At 39.3% G+C, this 17041-nt stretch overlaps 1 protein-coding gene across 1 annotated transcript in view; it reads right to left on the reverse strand.

Annotated features, from left to right (window-relative positions):
- The window catches only part of LOC131684860 (protein Wnt-1), a 57849-nt gene extending 41342 nt beyond the window's left edge, over positions 1-16507 (reverse strand). Inside the window, exon 1 of the mRNA XM_058968083.1 lies at positions 15284-16507. Coding sequence (XP_058824066.1) covers positions 15284-15387 — 104 coding nt within the window. The 5' untranslated portion in view covers positions 15388-16507. The remainder of the gene's footprint in view (positions 1-15283) is intronic.
- Positions 16508-17041: the final 534 nt, after the last annotated feature.

Raw genomic sequence — 17041 nt, forward strand, 5'->3', positions numbered from 1 at the left:
CCCGGTCGTAAACGCGATCATTATTATTAGCTTATTAAAGACACTTTAACCAAGTTTTGGTCAATCGTATTTAGGATTACAACGTTCTCTTACATAAACGCAATCATTATCGCATACCTACGCCCACGATAGCTCAGTCATCAAAACGTCCTAGCGATTAAAGCAATGTGTTAGCACTCACGAATTTCCCAACACAGTCTTAAGCACCAATATAAAAACAGCGTTCAGCAGTAAATCGGATTCCCAATCAATAGACATTAGACCAGCAAATATTTTGACCTTTTTTCGGAACACTGCTAATTCAAATGGTAATTGTATGCACAAATCATATGCAAAATATGAGCTTTGTCCGATAGCTCTAGTTCAAAAGGAAATAAAAACTTAAAATCCAATAAAAAAAAATCCACAGTAACTCTGCATACCTCAAAACCTATGGTCGTGTAGCTTATTTTATAACGAACAAGAAGTGTTGAAAATTACACTTTGATTTGAGGTTCCCCGACAAAGTTATTTAACTTTGAAGACCAGCCGATTTTTTTGAAATTTCCTATTCTAAGCATGTGCGAGAAAGAGAGGCCACATATAACTTTATATGAGAATATCTTTTTACCGCACAACCGGATCAATTTGCAGTCTTTGGCAATGTTGATCCTTACACCTTAAGCAAATATCCGCAGATTTTGGGATGCACAAGATGATTCTGGCATTTTGTACTGAATTTATTGTTTCTATTGCCTATTTTTCATATATTTTCACACAAAAACTTGAAAACTCTTGTGAGTGAGCTAGAGTTTTCGGAAAAAGCTCATATTTGACAAGTGGTATGTGAAGCCAATTACCTTTTGATTTAACAGTGTTCCGAAAAAAAGTCAAAATTGTTTCCGGTCTAATGGACATATATTTAAAAAACAAACTTTTTTGAAAAACGTTAAATTATACGAGATTTAAGCGGAATCTAGACTTCTAGCTCATATTTGTTGAACATCACAATACAATAATAAATAAAGTTAGTAGTTTTCTGGGTTTTATTAAACTCTTTAGTAATAATTTTAAAGACAATTACACAAAAAAAATCTCTATAGAACACATACATCAGACCAATTATGGAATATTGCAGTATAGTATGGAATGGGTCTGGGATTTAGCATAAATTCATTTGGCATACCGGTTATTTGGCATAACGGTTCTTTGGCATAATTTTGCGAATTGGTCATGCTGAAGTTCATTTGGCATAACGGACGTGTGGCATAATTTATTTTATCTCCAGAATACCGGTCATTTGGCATAACGTTCATTTAGCGTAATTTCGAATTTTGCGTAAAGTGATAATATTTGGCATAACGACGGACATTTGGCGTAGTTTAGAGAAGTAAGCATACTGGAGGTCAGTTGCCATTTTTTATCTACAGAGAAAAATATATAATTTTGGACTGTGCGAGAAGTAAAGTTATTCGGCATAAGGTCCAAAATTAATTAGTTTATTCTTCTTTACAAGTTAATAAATAACCTTTTCGTCTAAGGTGGTTACGCCACATCACTTCGAATCGCGTGCTGTCCGACACCGCTGTCGCTCCCTCGGACTTATAAACTAATTCGTAGGCCCTAAGTTTGAGTAATCCTGGCAAACGAGTGGATCACTGGTTTGCTTGCAAGGAGCCGCCGCATCCGACGGCGTATTGAAGGCCACCTCACCCGCCGATTCCTCAGCGGCTTTGCGCTACTTGGTACCCTTGGTCCCGGTGGTGCGGCAAAGGCGCATTACACTATCCTCGGCCCAAGCAGTGTATCAACCGATTACTCAATATATGTAAAATCATTCAATAAATCTTCGTTTGAAAAACTTGGCCATATGCAGATATAATAATGGTAACTATCGTCTAGATCCAACGGTACATAATTTGAAAGACAGCTCATGATTTAAAAAAAGATAATAGGGATAATATTAATTATTGAAACGCTGTATGGAAAGCTAAAACTAACTAGCGATCATAATAAGAATAACAGAAACAAAACATGCATCTGGTGGATCGCAGTTCTATCGCGCTGCATCAACAAAAACCTGCAAAATCCACACTATACTACAACGTAAGCCATAGACAAACAATCCATAATTGCCAAAATTAACAAACAAAAGAATTTCAAACATGTAACTCAAAGCGAACTGCTCATATTTAAAAGAAGACACAAGTTTTAAAATGAATTCACTAGAGATAGAATCAATATCACGAAATTATTATTGCTTAGCGCGGTTTTAACCTTATATTTCGCTGACATTCGTCTACTATGCCAAATAACGTCCAGTGACATCACTTAGCAAAATTATTCCAATTGTCCATTGTGCCAAATGACCGTTTTCTAGAAGTTAAAAATAATTATGCCAAATAACCTGCAGCATGATCACTTCTCAAAATTATGCCAAATGTCCGTTATCCCAAACGTCCGCTATGCTAAACGTCCATTATGCCAAATGACCGTATGACAAATGGCTATGCCAAATGACTTGATGCCAAATGGCTCGCTCCCGTATGGAATCCATACACCATCCTGCATGAAGAGCGCATTGAATCAGTCAAAACACAATTTGTTTTATATGCACTTCGTAAACTCAACTGGACCGCATTCCCTCTTCCATCATATGAGGCTCGTCAATATGCAAACACTTGAAGAACGCCGCAAATTTGCAACGAACTATGTTATTAATGACATTATTTTCCAGCGCGTACCATCTGCATCATTACTTTCGCAAATAAAATTTTATTCGCCGAGCCGTTATTTACGAATTCACAAATTATTTTTAGAAATACCTTATAAAACAAATTACGCGAATCAGTCGAGTAATGTGCTAATTTAAACAAAATTAAGGAAAATTGCCTGACCAGAAAAAAATAAAAATTATCAAACTGTAGAAATAAAGAATAGGATTGTAACACATTTTTTTCCATGTCAACAACTCTTTGACGAAAATAAAGAAAAAGATTACGCACCGTACTGCTTCACTGCTCCGTATCCTTCAGTCCAGCATGTGCGTAATAATCCCCACTACATCTTGTACTCGCTGCCCAAGTAGCATTTCTGGTTTTATAGCTCACTACAAGTGCAAACTAAGTTTTAAGTTCGGTTTCAAGAGTACCATAAATCCTTAATTGCTACTAGGGTGGTAACTTAGGAGTGAACTTTGAAGGCACCACAAGCTGTATCGTCTACGATTTGAAAAACGATGACAACGACTGCATCATTAGCGCGCTGTTGGATATAAACTGTGACGAAAATCTCATGTGCTGTCTAAAATCTAATCCCAAGCGAAAAGAACCCGGTGTTTTAGTCAAAAGAATCCGGAGTTTTAGGTACCGACACTACGACAATTTCTCTGGTCTCCGACAAAATTTGGAACTGAAAAATGTGTAGCCTTTTTTTCTCCACTAAAGTGAAAATTGTTTAAAACCACATTTGCGCATTAGGTGCACAAATCTTAAAAAACGCTTGAAAATTTAAATTAGTTATGGAATTTGCGTTTCAACTTCGTCTCATCAGAACCCGACACTAATTTAGTGACAGGACTAAGCTAGTGCCGGATTGACGCTAACCCAAAAACGAATACATGAGCAAACTTCTAGTCCTATGTGATGTCGCGCAAAAAAAGGAAAGCTCATTTTAAACTGATATGTACACGATGGATTCGCCGACGGATACTATTTACATGGATCTGTCTGCGGCCTTCCTCAAAATCAACCATGGTATCGCAATAGCCAAGTTAGATAAACTCGGTATTGACGGTCAACTCCTTCGATGGTTTCATTCCTATCTCGATGGAAGACCACTCCAAATCAGTATTAAGGACTGTCTATCTACGCCACTCCTTGCTACATCCGGTATCCCACAAGGAAGCCATCTCGCCCAGTAATATTCCTCATTTACTTTAATGACGTCTTTATTAAATTACAACGACCCCGCCTTTTTTACGCCGGCGACTACACTTTTGTTTTCGCAAATAAGGAATAAACCGATGCCGAGATTCTTCAGAGAGAACTGGAGAGCTTTAGTACGTAGTGTGATCTAACCAGATGGTTTTAAGCCCGAGTAAAGGCTAAATCGTCACGTTTGCGTGGAAACGTCATCCGATTCAGTTTAACTACCATTTGTTTGACTTAAGCATTCCAAGACGCTCTCATGTCAAGGATCTCGGAATCATCGTGGATTCGGCACTATTGTTCTGTTGTTTGGAATCCCTACTATCAGAAGGGCGTTTACAGAAACGAGACTGTCCAGCGCCAGTTCATACGCTCCGAGATCTTCCTTGGCGAAAAGAATTTCAGTTGCCGAGTTACAAAAACCGCTGTCAGTTAATACAGCTCGTCATCTAGCTATCCGGAGGGACTGCTCTCGAGCCCTGTTAATCTCAGATTTACTGTGTGCCAGGGTTGATTGCTCTGCAATCCTCGGACACCTGGATCTGCAAGCCCGCATTCGAGCTCCACGCAATAACTCTCTCCTGCGACTACCGTCCAGGAGAACAAACTATGGTCGGTAGAGCGCTGTTACCGAACTTCAGCGTACTTTTAACAGTGTGGCGACGGCTTTTTGACTCAAACTTGCCGAGGAATTCGACAAAAATTAAAATATTTTTCATCCTTAAAGGTAATTATGTAGTTTAAGCAACCACCATTGGGGCCAAGGAGACCGTTTATGAATATCGAAGAAATTGGAAGATCATCAACGTTGATTACAGAAAATAACTATTTTGACATTTCGTTTCATTATTCCGTGAAAATATTCTTCGTAACTCTAATCCAAACCGACAGCTTCCTCAACTGTTCGCCATATGCATAATGGGAACCACAATCCGCTCGTATTTTCAATAGCTGATGTACGAATGCACCCGCGAGTGTTGTCCTTTCTATATAAGTTGCAACCCGTCACCACCGCCACCGCACAGAACACACACACATACTGCATTGATATTGCATCCTATAAATTATCCAATAATGAATGATAATTTGAATAGAAAGAGATCTTTTCACGGGAGGCGAAATAGCAACCACCACGCACCACCATACCGGAACGTGGTCACCCACAACACTACCTGTATCTACCGGGCGCGTCTCACGTCGATCGATCTCCGGCTTTACCGGGGGGCCAGCAGGAGGAAATACGTCCACGCGAAATCGGTCGCTAGCAAGAGGAAATTATATCGATTCCGCAACCGATCGGCCATTCCGCCGGCAATATCAGATTTGCAATAAAACTAAATTAATTTATCAAACGACCGAACAGCGGCGACGGTGCGGTGCGGTGCGGTGGTGTGTTCTCGTGTCTCGTTCCACTGCTCCTTGTCTGTTACTATTAATCAAATCGGTAATCATTTTTGCCTCCTTCGTTCGGGCCGGTCCGATGCCAATGCCGCTGTTGTGGCCTGTCGGTCAAACTGAGTACAGGGGGAAACGAAAATATCTACCAGCAGAACCCCCGGTCGAATGAAAAATGACACTACAGTGTTAATTTGTCATTTATTACGCTATTAACAAACGCCTGTTTTACGGGCGGAAGACCTGCAAGCGCTCCGGTAGAACCGAGAAGACTATAAGGACTGCACTTTGTTCGACTGCCTAATAGGTCAGGGAGCCCGGGGTTCGCTGCCCACACATGCGTTGAAATCTTCCGTTTCGTATTCTCATGTCCACAGAAAACTCCAGCAATTTCTCACCAGTGGCACATTTAAATCACCTAAATTAGACAGAAATGCGCAAAAACTTCACACTACACAATATGGTACGGAAAACCAAAAAGGACCTCAACGCTTTCAGCGACGAACGCGTCGCGTCGGGATAGGCGAAACGAGCGCACACAGGACGCAAGGGGTAAGACGCAATAAATGGTTGCTTCGCGCGCATGTTAACAAGCACGGTTTGCCATGTTGAAAGTTGACAAGCAAATTAATTGCATTTCACACCTGATAGATGCAGCAGCACCAATCAAGCGGTGTGATTATCGTTGTCGTCGTCGTCGTCGTCGCAGTGACCTGATTTTTCTATAACGACTTGAAATAATCGGAATAACGAGTGAACTTTATTTTTTCTCATTTCCTCGCGAATTGGAGATTGTCGTAAAAAACGGCCATCAAAAGTCAACCTTTCGGGGGTACCCAAAGCCCCAAAGGAGGAAAGTCATTCGCACGCTTTATGACACTGCTGGGTTCGTCGTAGTTTCGTTGCCGTTTGTGGTTGTTGCTGTTGTTGTTTCAGATGTTGGCACATGGCAGATAAAGATCGATTTGGGTTACGGTGAAAAAGCACAGGCACTTCCAACAAACAACCAGCCTTGCATGCACAAAAATGCACAATTGAAATGTGCGAATTGAGCTTAATTAAAGAAGCGAGAGGGAAAAATGGTTAATTTAATTAACGCGTCAAGCTAGTACGACCAAGTCCAGCTCGGTTGCTCGGAGGGACAGCAAATGAATACAAATCAATTCTGTGGTGTCGTAATTTCGGTTTTTTTTTTGGTTGGTCTTCGAGTGATGGAAAGCTCGCTGCATTCGTAGGCTAATTGCATGTGAGTTTGCATATTTGCCACGGCACCGACCGACCGAGCGACTGACTGACGGACGGAACGGTCGGACAGACAGACAGACAGACAGACTTACTGACTGGCAGATTTCAACTGAAAAGTGAACGTTTTCGCCGTGAGACATCCGATTCCGATCGCGGACGACTGCGCGTACCGATAAAATGTAGCCAACTTGTAAATCGTGTTAACGAGTTTGCTGAGACCCATATTAAATGTTGGTTCAATAATAAAATTAATTACTACAATAATTATAATCTACATTTATAATGATTACGGTATTGATTACAGCAGTTACTGGACTGGAAACGAGCGGGCAACAAGTTTCGTCGATCGGTTCGAATGCGCAGCGAGATCATGCATGCAAGTGTGTGTGTGTGTGTGTGTGTGTGTGTGTGTGGTACCGCTGGCAGCGCCGGAACGGACCTTGTACCAAGCAGGGTCGAATAGGCTGTCCGTAATCGTGCAAACTTATGCTCCGGATGTGTCGGATTTGTAGTGTTTTGTTTACGCAAAATGTATGTTTGAGGAAGTTACTTTCAATTAATCATTATCTACAGCTCGCTATAAATAGGGGGTCAAGTCGTAAAAAAAACGTATGGGAGATAAAATGTTCAAACTAGTTGGAAAATAACGTGCCGTCTAATGGGAGGTAAAAAGCTATAAAATAGGAAGAAACAAACATAAATTAGTAGCGTTTTCAATGGTGAAACTCATTTTAATATGATCGATCGGTACGTTGAATCCGGTGGGTATTGAGTTCGGCCTGTAAAACAACCAAAGCAGATCCGATTGATTGAAACTAATGGGAAGGGATGGTTTAGTATTCATAACAGCGATGATACGTGGTGAATCAACCGGAACACTAATGGAACTACGTGACAGCATTGGGAAAATATGTCAGCCCATTGTGTTACGAAAAATTGATTGATCTTTTGGAATGATAAATCAAGTCATCTCTCGTATAAAATTACAACAAATTACGATTGCAATATTTCATTCACTGAATAGCATCTTAACTTTCCAGATAACCAAAGTTGTTTAAAATTGTAAACAAAATGTTGTTTGATTAAACTGAACAAACTAAAATTTTAAATCCATATATTATATCCATATCCCATGTGGTCTGGTGATTTGGCAAGCAATTTGCAGCTGCGGACTCTAGACCAATCTTTTCATCACCCACGAATTATAAAAACAGTCCTTATTATCTTAGTATACATTGTATAAGGTACAAAAGAAAACAGTTGCGTTAGCTTAATAGCGCCGTGAATCCTTTAATATTTACAATGCGTTAATAAAAATAAATAATTCGAAAAAAAAATTATAAGTACAGCTTGTGTACGCGTTTTGTTACTTCGCGTAAAATTCTTCTTTCATGTCAGAGATATGCCCCGCCTGGTGTTGCTTAGAGGCCACATTGTCCGCTTTCTCTCGATTTATCGTTTTCGTTCATGCCGTCATCGCTATTGATGTTGTTTGCTTTTTCATGATTAAAGGAATACACCATTGTAAAGCGTGAAAAAATAAGCATATTTCGGATTTTTTTCTTGATACAAAAAAGAGATGAATCGAGATCTTGTTAAATTGAATTTATAGCATAAGTAATGAATCGCAATGAATATTTTTTCAAGTAATTTTACCACAAGATGGCGGATGTGCAGCATTTTCCCTCAGGCGCGTTTCTTTGGAAGGGGAACTGCCGGAAATCTATCTCCCGTAAATTTTGACCTAGAGCCAAACACTAAAGTTTTTCTGATTTCTAATGACAATAGCATGCGACATACGTGGAATTTTTGCAAAATTTTGATTTTTCGCCGAATGACGTACTTTTGAGTTAAAAAACACCGAAAATGTCATGAAAATCGACACAAAACTTTTTATTTTAAAAAATAAACATACAATAGAAAATCCTACGTACGTCGTTGGAGAAATCAATTTCTAATATACTGTGAAAATTTCAAAACGCAAAAATAATTTGTTCGACTTACATTTCCGGCCAGCTCAAAAAAGGGGGTTTCGAGAAAATCGCGTGACTTTGTACTTCATATGTGCAAAGCGTGACTTGAGACTTATCAGCACCTTATATTTCGCATTGAAAGTTCGGGTAAGAAGGAATAGGCTTCGTCATTCGCATTCTCACGACACGAACGCCGTTGGAAAAAAATCTGGGAAAAATTTCTCCAGGCTTCGACCTTAACCACCGCTCCGTATTTGAACTGATTGCTAGTACACGGGGATAGATCGTGCAGACGCACATCGTTCTTATCAACGTCCACTTGAACTGGTATCTTGATTCTAACATTGTCATTCCTAACGACGTGTTGCATGTTCTTACTCGTATCTAAATGTTCCGCCATGATCAGGATTTTTAACGAAATCAGTACAGTATTACGTGTATGGTGAAAGTGAATGGCGATGGCTTCCGTAAATATAAACTGCATTTGCTCCTTTAATAAATGAATTGGACATTATTTGAAACATACAGTCACTGCATTGAATCGAAAATTGTTCAAATTTTGTTAATGAGCTTCGCTCAACATGATACAGCGACGATGAAAATAACGGCGCTTTATTGTTCACACCGGCTTAAGGCGACATTTGTTTTTCGATAGCTTTGCCTGCTTATAGCACTGTTGCGGTAAGTGCAGATAGTAGAGTGTAGCTAGAAACGATTTGTTCGTTTGATACACGGAACAAGGGGGTTTCGAGAAAATCGTGGGTCTTTGTCCTTAATATGTGCACAGCGTGATTTGAGACTCATCAACGCCTTTTATTTCACATTGAAAGTTCAGGTAAGAAGGAATAGGCTTCATCACTCGCACTCTCACGACACGAACCCCGTTGGAAAAAAAATCTAAGAAGAAAATCTCCAGGCTTCGACCTTAACAGATCCCACAGCTCCGTATTTAAACTGATTGCTAGTACACGGGGATAGATCGTGCAAACGCACTTCGTTCTTATCATCGTCCACATAAACTGGTATCTTGATTCTAACGTTGTCATTCCTAACGACGTGTTGCATGTTGTTACTCATAGCTAAATTTTCGCCATGGCCAGGATTTTGAACGTTATCAGTACAGTATTACGTGTATGGTGAAATTGAATGACGGTGGCTTCCGTAAATATAAGCTGCATTTGCACCTTTAATAAATGAATTGGACATTATTTGAAACAGACAGTCATTGCATTGAATCGAAAATTAATTTAAATAGCATTTCGAAGAAGTTGATTCTCTTATGGACAACACATGGAGAGACTGCTTCCCAAGTATTTCAAATGGTGTTTTTGTAGTGATATTGCAGGTCGACCGACACATTTCCACCAACCTGACCGAGTAGTACAAAATACAATGCGGTACTACCACTACATTGAGAACTGTTTTCTCATACCAAGGACAACTTAATTCGTGCCAGTATTCACTGTGAACATATAGCACATTATGGTCAACCCCGCTCAGAAAACGTGGGGGAAATAAACTCCCACAAACAGTCTATAACCTGAGCCACAAACAATTGGGGCTGCTGATCATGCAATAATGACAACTTAAAACAAAACCGTGTCGTATACCTCAAAATCAACAGCCAGTACCATCAGTGGGAAAGCCACTGCCAATGATGGAGGCTTCACACTCGTAACCCGTAAGGGTAAGAAGCGAGTGAGAACATCTGATCGCGAGCGTCTTTATGACAGTAATTACGATGATGACACGGATGTGTATAATAGTGTGCGAAACTTGAACGACCATCGCGGTACAAGTGGGGATGCAGCAAACGTTTCCCCGCTTTGTATAAAGGTCTCCATGTGAAATGACAAACCGTACGTACGAGATCTGACGGACAACCATTAATAATTATTGCTTTTATTTTCTATTTTGTAAACGTGTTAAAAGACCCACGACTCTGTTAAACTAACGAATTAAGAAGAGTCAGATGAAATAAAATATGAAATAAAAATCCTTGTTCAAGTATTTCATCTTGCTAAATGTAACATGTATACAGTTAATATTTGACTTTGTTAATATATGCATTCGCTAGCTGATGATTTGGCAAGGTATCTGCAGTTATGGGAAGAAACCCAACGATATAAGCATTGAAGCGGTTACGAAATAATATGAGACAAAAACCACTAAAATTAAACAATCCGAGATGTTCAAAATGATTTGGACGTTGATCCATAAAATAAACCCCCAGCATTTTTGATTTTTCCTGAGGTCTATGGGATCCTACTAAGCACGTTCACTCAACTACTTTTCTCCTCTGTACTAGGTAGATATTAACTACATATACGAATTCTCCTAATACCGTTTGAACGTGATTCACGACAAAGCTTGTTAAATGCATAAAAAGAAACCTAGTGGAAAAAGACGGTAAAATATAAGCAATATAACGTTACCTTTTATCTGCTTTAAATCTGTATATAGGGCCTTAAAAGCCGTCAAGCGCTGTATTTTGCAATTTAATGCTGATATAATGCCATATAATGTGAATGACAGCCTGTTAATGCTGTTAATGAGCGGATTAGTGCTCCAATAAGCATTAAAACGTAACCTAATATCTACTTTGGATCTACATATAGGGGAGTCTAGTCATTAAGCCATATATTCTGATATAATGCCAGTATTATGCCAGAAAATAATGCGGTAATAATGCTAATATATAGCACCCGTGCACAAATGTCAAAATTGAAAGCCGGATATTGGCTTTAGACATGCTTGAATTGTCTGTCATTTTCCGCAATGCGCTTTTGCAACGATATTTTGTTTCCTTTTCGGTATGATTAACAAAAAAGAAAAAAATATAAAAATACTGTTTAGAACCGTAATTGATTCCCTTCTAATACATTGGAATCAATATCCTTATCGGAATTTCATTATAAAATAATATGAATAATGTTTGATGAAAGTTAATTTTAATTAGTCTCGAATAGAGGTATCCTGCATCGTCCCTCTCGGCAAGTGTTTTTCCTCTCAAGGCTGTAACACATTATGGTCAACCCCAGTCGAATAAAATGAATTTTCGAGAGAAGTTGTATAACGAATAAACCCACATCATCACGATAGCATTATATTTGCTCTATCATGGCACAAAATACGTACATAAATTATGCATGCTTCAAAGATCGTTGAAGCATTTACGGCGTATATCGTATACATTGTATGCGTTATACCAGCTTTATATATGCATACAAAGCAAGTCATAATGCTATATTTCGGCTGTACCGGTATGCATTTAAGATGCTAATATAGAGCTTTACTGCATCATAAAGACCACAATAGAGTTCCAATGCAACATTAATGCTAATGTATGGCCAATATTGTGCAATGACTTAATACTTATTGTTACTTGGAATGTAGAAATACCAAACTTAAAGCCTGTTATCATGCTTTTAGACACCTTCAATTGGCTGTCATTTTCCGCAATGATTTTGCTACGCTTTCTCTTCTTCTATTTCTTTTTCGGTATGTTATAAAACGGGAGAAACATTAAAATGGCGTTTAGAACTATAATGTGCACTCTTCTAAGGATATGACACGCACATTTTAATTGTAACGGAAGTGGTTTTCACACGATATTAACAAAAAATTGTGAAAATTTCCCGTAGAGTGTTCCGAACTTCAATGCTCTGTCTCGTCACTCAAGGTATTTGCACACCCTTTGCTGACTATATTAGATATGTTCGAATGCAATGAAACATCTCGAATATAATACGATATATGTATTAGTCCGATTGTCCGAATCTACCGCGCTCTACTTACTGTTGCGCGTGGAGATCCTTTCATGCCGCGGAGAAACATTCCCGTCATCCGCCGCAGATTGGTTATCTGCCAGTCTGTCGTCTTTAACGTTATTTTGGTCGGATGTTTCTGTCTGCTTCTTGTTTTTGAGTGTCACGATCGTGTATCCGTCTGCTGTAGTAGCATTTTTGTTTGTTGTGTTGACCGTTGGTTTAGTGATACTATGCACAGTCGTGATCATTGGCTGAGCAGGTGATTGCGGCTTAGCTGATGTCGATGGCTAAACGTTGGTTTTTATTCCAATTGATGAGTTTTTCTTACCAGTCAGAGAACAGGGTTTTCCGTAGTATGCCAGCTTTTTACAAAACCGGCATAAATTTTTCTGACCTGGGTAGGTGCGCAGCGATATGTCGTTATGAATAATGCCATCAAGTTGGGCTGTGATCAGGAAGAAATACGCGTTGCCAGTCGCATTCTCACTACACGAACTCCAATGAAAATACTAGGGAAGAAAGTTCTCCAAATATTATTCGTAACGGATATCATTTCTTGGTATTTTGACATTTAATGTGTTTTGACATCTTCGCTGGTACACGGTGCAAGGTCGTGCAGCCGGACTTCGAGTGAGTCATCTCCCATATTGACTAGAAGCTTGATTCTAACATTGGCAAAGTCGACGAAAGTTTGCATGGTGTTCTGCCTAATAAAGCTAATATACCAAAGAATTGTATTTGAGAGACTTCAAGTAGTTTAAACGCCACGTTCACTTTTAGTACTGGTCAACCTGATAAATTGAAAGTTTTATTCCAGTTTGTTGAAAGTCAACTACAATGTGGTCATTTCCCGCGAGGTTTGACTATTCTTCAGTGGTGCACTCATTTTCAGTACACAACGGGTAGCAACGACACTATACCGTTTGCATGGTGGGTAAGCAAGCTGGCAACAGGCGAAAAAGCTTCCTTATAGAATGGGAAAGTAGAAATGACTGTTTCAAATTGTGCGGAATGATTTTCAGCTTCTGCTCAGGGCGAGATGCGACGACAAACTGCGTCAGCATTATATTGGCTTTATATTTGTTCTATAACAGCACAAAATACATATGTAATGCATATATCCTTTAAAATCCTTAAGGCTTGTATGCGTTATATCAACTTCCTATACGTGTATAGAGCTGCACTCTTAGAAAAATGAAAATTTGACGTAAACAACGTAGCGACATGTTTTTCTGTCTGATAATAGGATTTTACATATTCTGATATGTAAAATTTGATGTAAAAATCAGACTGAATGAAACAGGAAAAACCGAAAAACACACATTTGTACATGTAATTAAATGTAGGTTTATGTGAATTGGGACGCTCCTTTTATGTGCATCTGGCAGGACGTAAAGTTAGAAGATTTTTATTTGCTGTGTGCCACCAATGCCCCATTTTGCAATTATAGAGCTCAATTGTGTTGTAAATACCAAGAGAAAGCTTCTTTGCTACATTAGTGCTATTGTATAACCAGCACACCGTACGAGTAATTTTGCAGTACAAAAGAGTGGTGCAAAAAAAACGTTTTTTTTTCTCGATAATGTTCCCAAACGGATTTCGAAAATATAAGCAAAAACAAGATATTTAAGCGGTTTCTTCCATTAAAATACCACAATTAACCACTCGCACAAGTCACTTGAAAATAATGCGATTTTCACAGTTTCGCAGAATTAACAATGCTATAGTTCGGTAAAATATATCAAAAAAAGTTGTAATTGAAGTTTGTTGCATTGAGTATTTTTCATATGAACTTTTTTCATGCTTAATTAGTTTGTAATAATCAGCACGATGCTCAAAAATTTCCAAAAATGATCATTCTTACCAAATTTTTAAAAATCAACAAAAAAAATGTAATGTAAATAAATGTAAAATAAATGTTCATATAAGAGGTTAAATTTCCTCAATTACGGATGCTTAATGACTTTTTTACCATTTTGCCGATTATTACAAACTAAGAACGCATGAAAAAAGTTTAAATAAATAATAAATAATGTAACAAACAACATTGATAATTCGGTTGAACTGTGAAAATCGCAGTATTATCAAATGACTTATGCGAATGGTTTCAGTTCCGGTCAATGAAATAAATAGTTTAAATGTTTTTGGTTTTTAATTGCATTTTACTTACGTCGAATCAATCATGAACAACACCTACTTGTATGCACCCAAATTCAAAGTGCACAAAACTGAAGCATTCAACAAAATATCTCGCACAATGGTATCCCATAAAAATAGTTATACGATGTAGCTCGGTCATATAAACGATTAAATAAGGGTATCATTGATAGACATACATATATCTCAAAACATATTAATCACAGATACTTGATATCTCTGACATATTTATTCATAGTCATTTACTGAATCACATAGAAGTTCTAGCAAAATCCAAAAACTGATTAAAGCCACCTAAAAGTGTAATCGAACCGTACTAGTGCCATTAAGCACATTAGTTATTTGAATTTATTCAAATAGTCTTTATACATAAACTGAAATTTGTTCGAGTTAAAGATTCTACATATCGGTAGTGAAAGTTCGCAAGATTCCTAAAAGTTTTTTAGAAGACTGTTTCAATCACGACACATTTTCACTTCGCCAATAATTCCGAGCGCATTGGAGCTATTAAAAAGCCAATTCAACGCTTCTATCGATACTACGAAATGTTTCTGATGGGAACTAAAAATTTGTATCGCCTCTCGTTTTGCAAGTAATCACAATCTAGGGAGAGGATTTGATCCTATCCAAATAGAAACATCCAAGTCGAGCAATTTCCTAGTTTCGGTCACTCCAACTTATATGTCATAAGTATATTTTTGTCGTTCACTACACTAGGGTAACATCACAGGAAAATATCGAATTCAAAAACGGAATCATTTCACAAATAAAAATCATTTCATAGCACTTACTATGCCGGAATCTGTCAATCTTTTAACTACTAAACCAAACTTACCACCACATGGATCCCCGTCCTCGTCCGGGTTTGCTCTTGCTTTCCACCTCACCGTTCGCGCTGACCGCCATCAGGCAGACCAGAATAAATGTCACCAGTTCCATCCTCGAACTTCTTTTTGTTCCTTCCCCGGGCTTCCTTTGCCCCTTCAAGTATGTTTATACCACCAACAAAAGGAACAAAACCAATAAACCAAGGAACACTTCTTTCTCCGTCAGGTAACAAAACACTCAGCAGTGCTTCAATCCAAATATGCAAAACTGAACCATCTACGCTCGTACACTAACAGTAGCTTGTATCGAACCGATCATTTTTGCTCCGATCTCACGTGTGACCGTGCAGGTCTATCGAAACCGGAAATCAATCGACACTGGCACATCCGCAAGATCACAGGATCAGCACTCTCCCAAACTAAAAAGTCCCCAAATGAGGTGATCGCCACAATATCTTATCACTACTCGATCGCTGCTGTCTATCTGTCTTTCTGTGTCCGCCTGAACCCGGGTCAACCGTAGAATGGCGCAATTTCCAAATCAAATCCTTGCGCGGTAGCACACTGAACCACAGCCAAATCACTACACACGCTCTCCTAGATTTCCTAGCTTTCCCTTCAAAACCGGGGGCCTCTGATGTGCGAACATCAATCACGATCGCGCACGAAAACTGTTATGCTGACGCTCTGCGCTACTAGGCCGACGATATCCTTCGGGCAGCACCTTTCTCGTGCCTGCTCTGCGTACACTGCCCGAGCACACCTTCCTCTTGGCCGACCCTTGCTTGCGAGAGTGGTTTCTCACACTTTGCCTGAACGCCGCCAGTTGTCGATCTCTTTTCCGCTCCGCTGCACACACACGCGTTCGTTCTCGCTCACACTGATGCGGCAACCGATCGCCCACCAGCAGCGTTCGGATTTTTTCGCTATTCGTCTCCCTCTCTCACTCGCTCATTCCAGCTCGGATCGGCACGCTTTTTCGCTTTGCTTGCGTTTCGCCTTTTGTTTTTGTCCTTTTCTTCTTTCTCCTCTTCGCCAGTGTGTATACTTTTCGGACTCGTCACCACCTCCTTTTTTTGTTTCCTTTCTTTGCTCGATCGCCTTCTCTCTCGTAATAGCTGCGGGCTTTTCCAGCAATAAAACTCCAAATTGGCCGGTGTGAAAAGAAAAGAAACTTTTCACTTTTCTTTTTGCACCTAAACATTGGACCCGACTCTCTCGTTCTTATTCGCTCTCTCTCGGGCCTTTGCTTAGTTGCAGCAACGTGCTACTTGTTTTTGTTCTTCGCCACTCACGTTCGGTGGTGAGTTCGCTAAACTCAAGCGATCGACACGAACAGCACAAGCACTTCATTAATAAAAATACGAACATAAACAAATAAACAACACACGAACGCTTCCTAGAGAGGGACTCTTTTTCTCTCTGAGTTCCACGGACGCCAGCCACGGGCCGTACGGTGATCGACTGTGCTGTGTCGGAAAAAAAACGAGATATACTGCACCCTGGGTGATCATCAAGTGATTAGAACCATTTCAAAGTTATGAAACCGATCGCACTAACTGTTCATCAACAGACCTTCAAACCAACCCAAACATTTCAACTGTCAATGGTTGCCATTAAATGAAAGCTATAAAACGAGCGTCTTTGCCTGTTACCCAAAAAAAAAAATTATCTGATTGCTATCCACACCGATGCTTATGTTAAACTGAAACTGTTTCACCTCAACACGTTTTATGATTATGCTTCACGCGGGACGAGACAGACAA

Source organism: Topomyia yanbarensis, chromosome 2 (genome assembly GCF_030247195.1).
Source record: "Topomyia yanbarensis strain Yona2022 chromosome 2, ASM3024719v1, whole genome shotgun sequence".
Classification (NCBI taxonomy): Eukaryota; Metazoa; Arthropoda; class Insecta; order Diptera; family Culicidae; genus Topomyia; species Topomyia yanbarensis.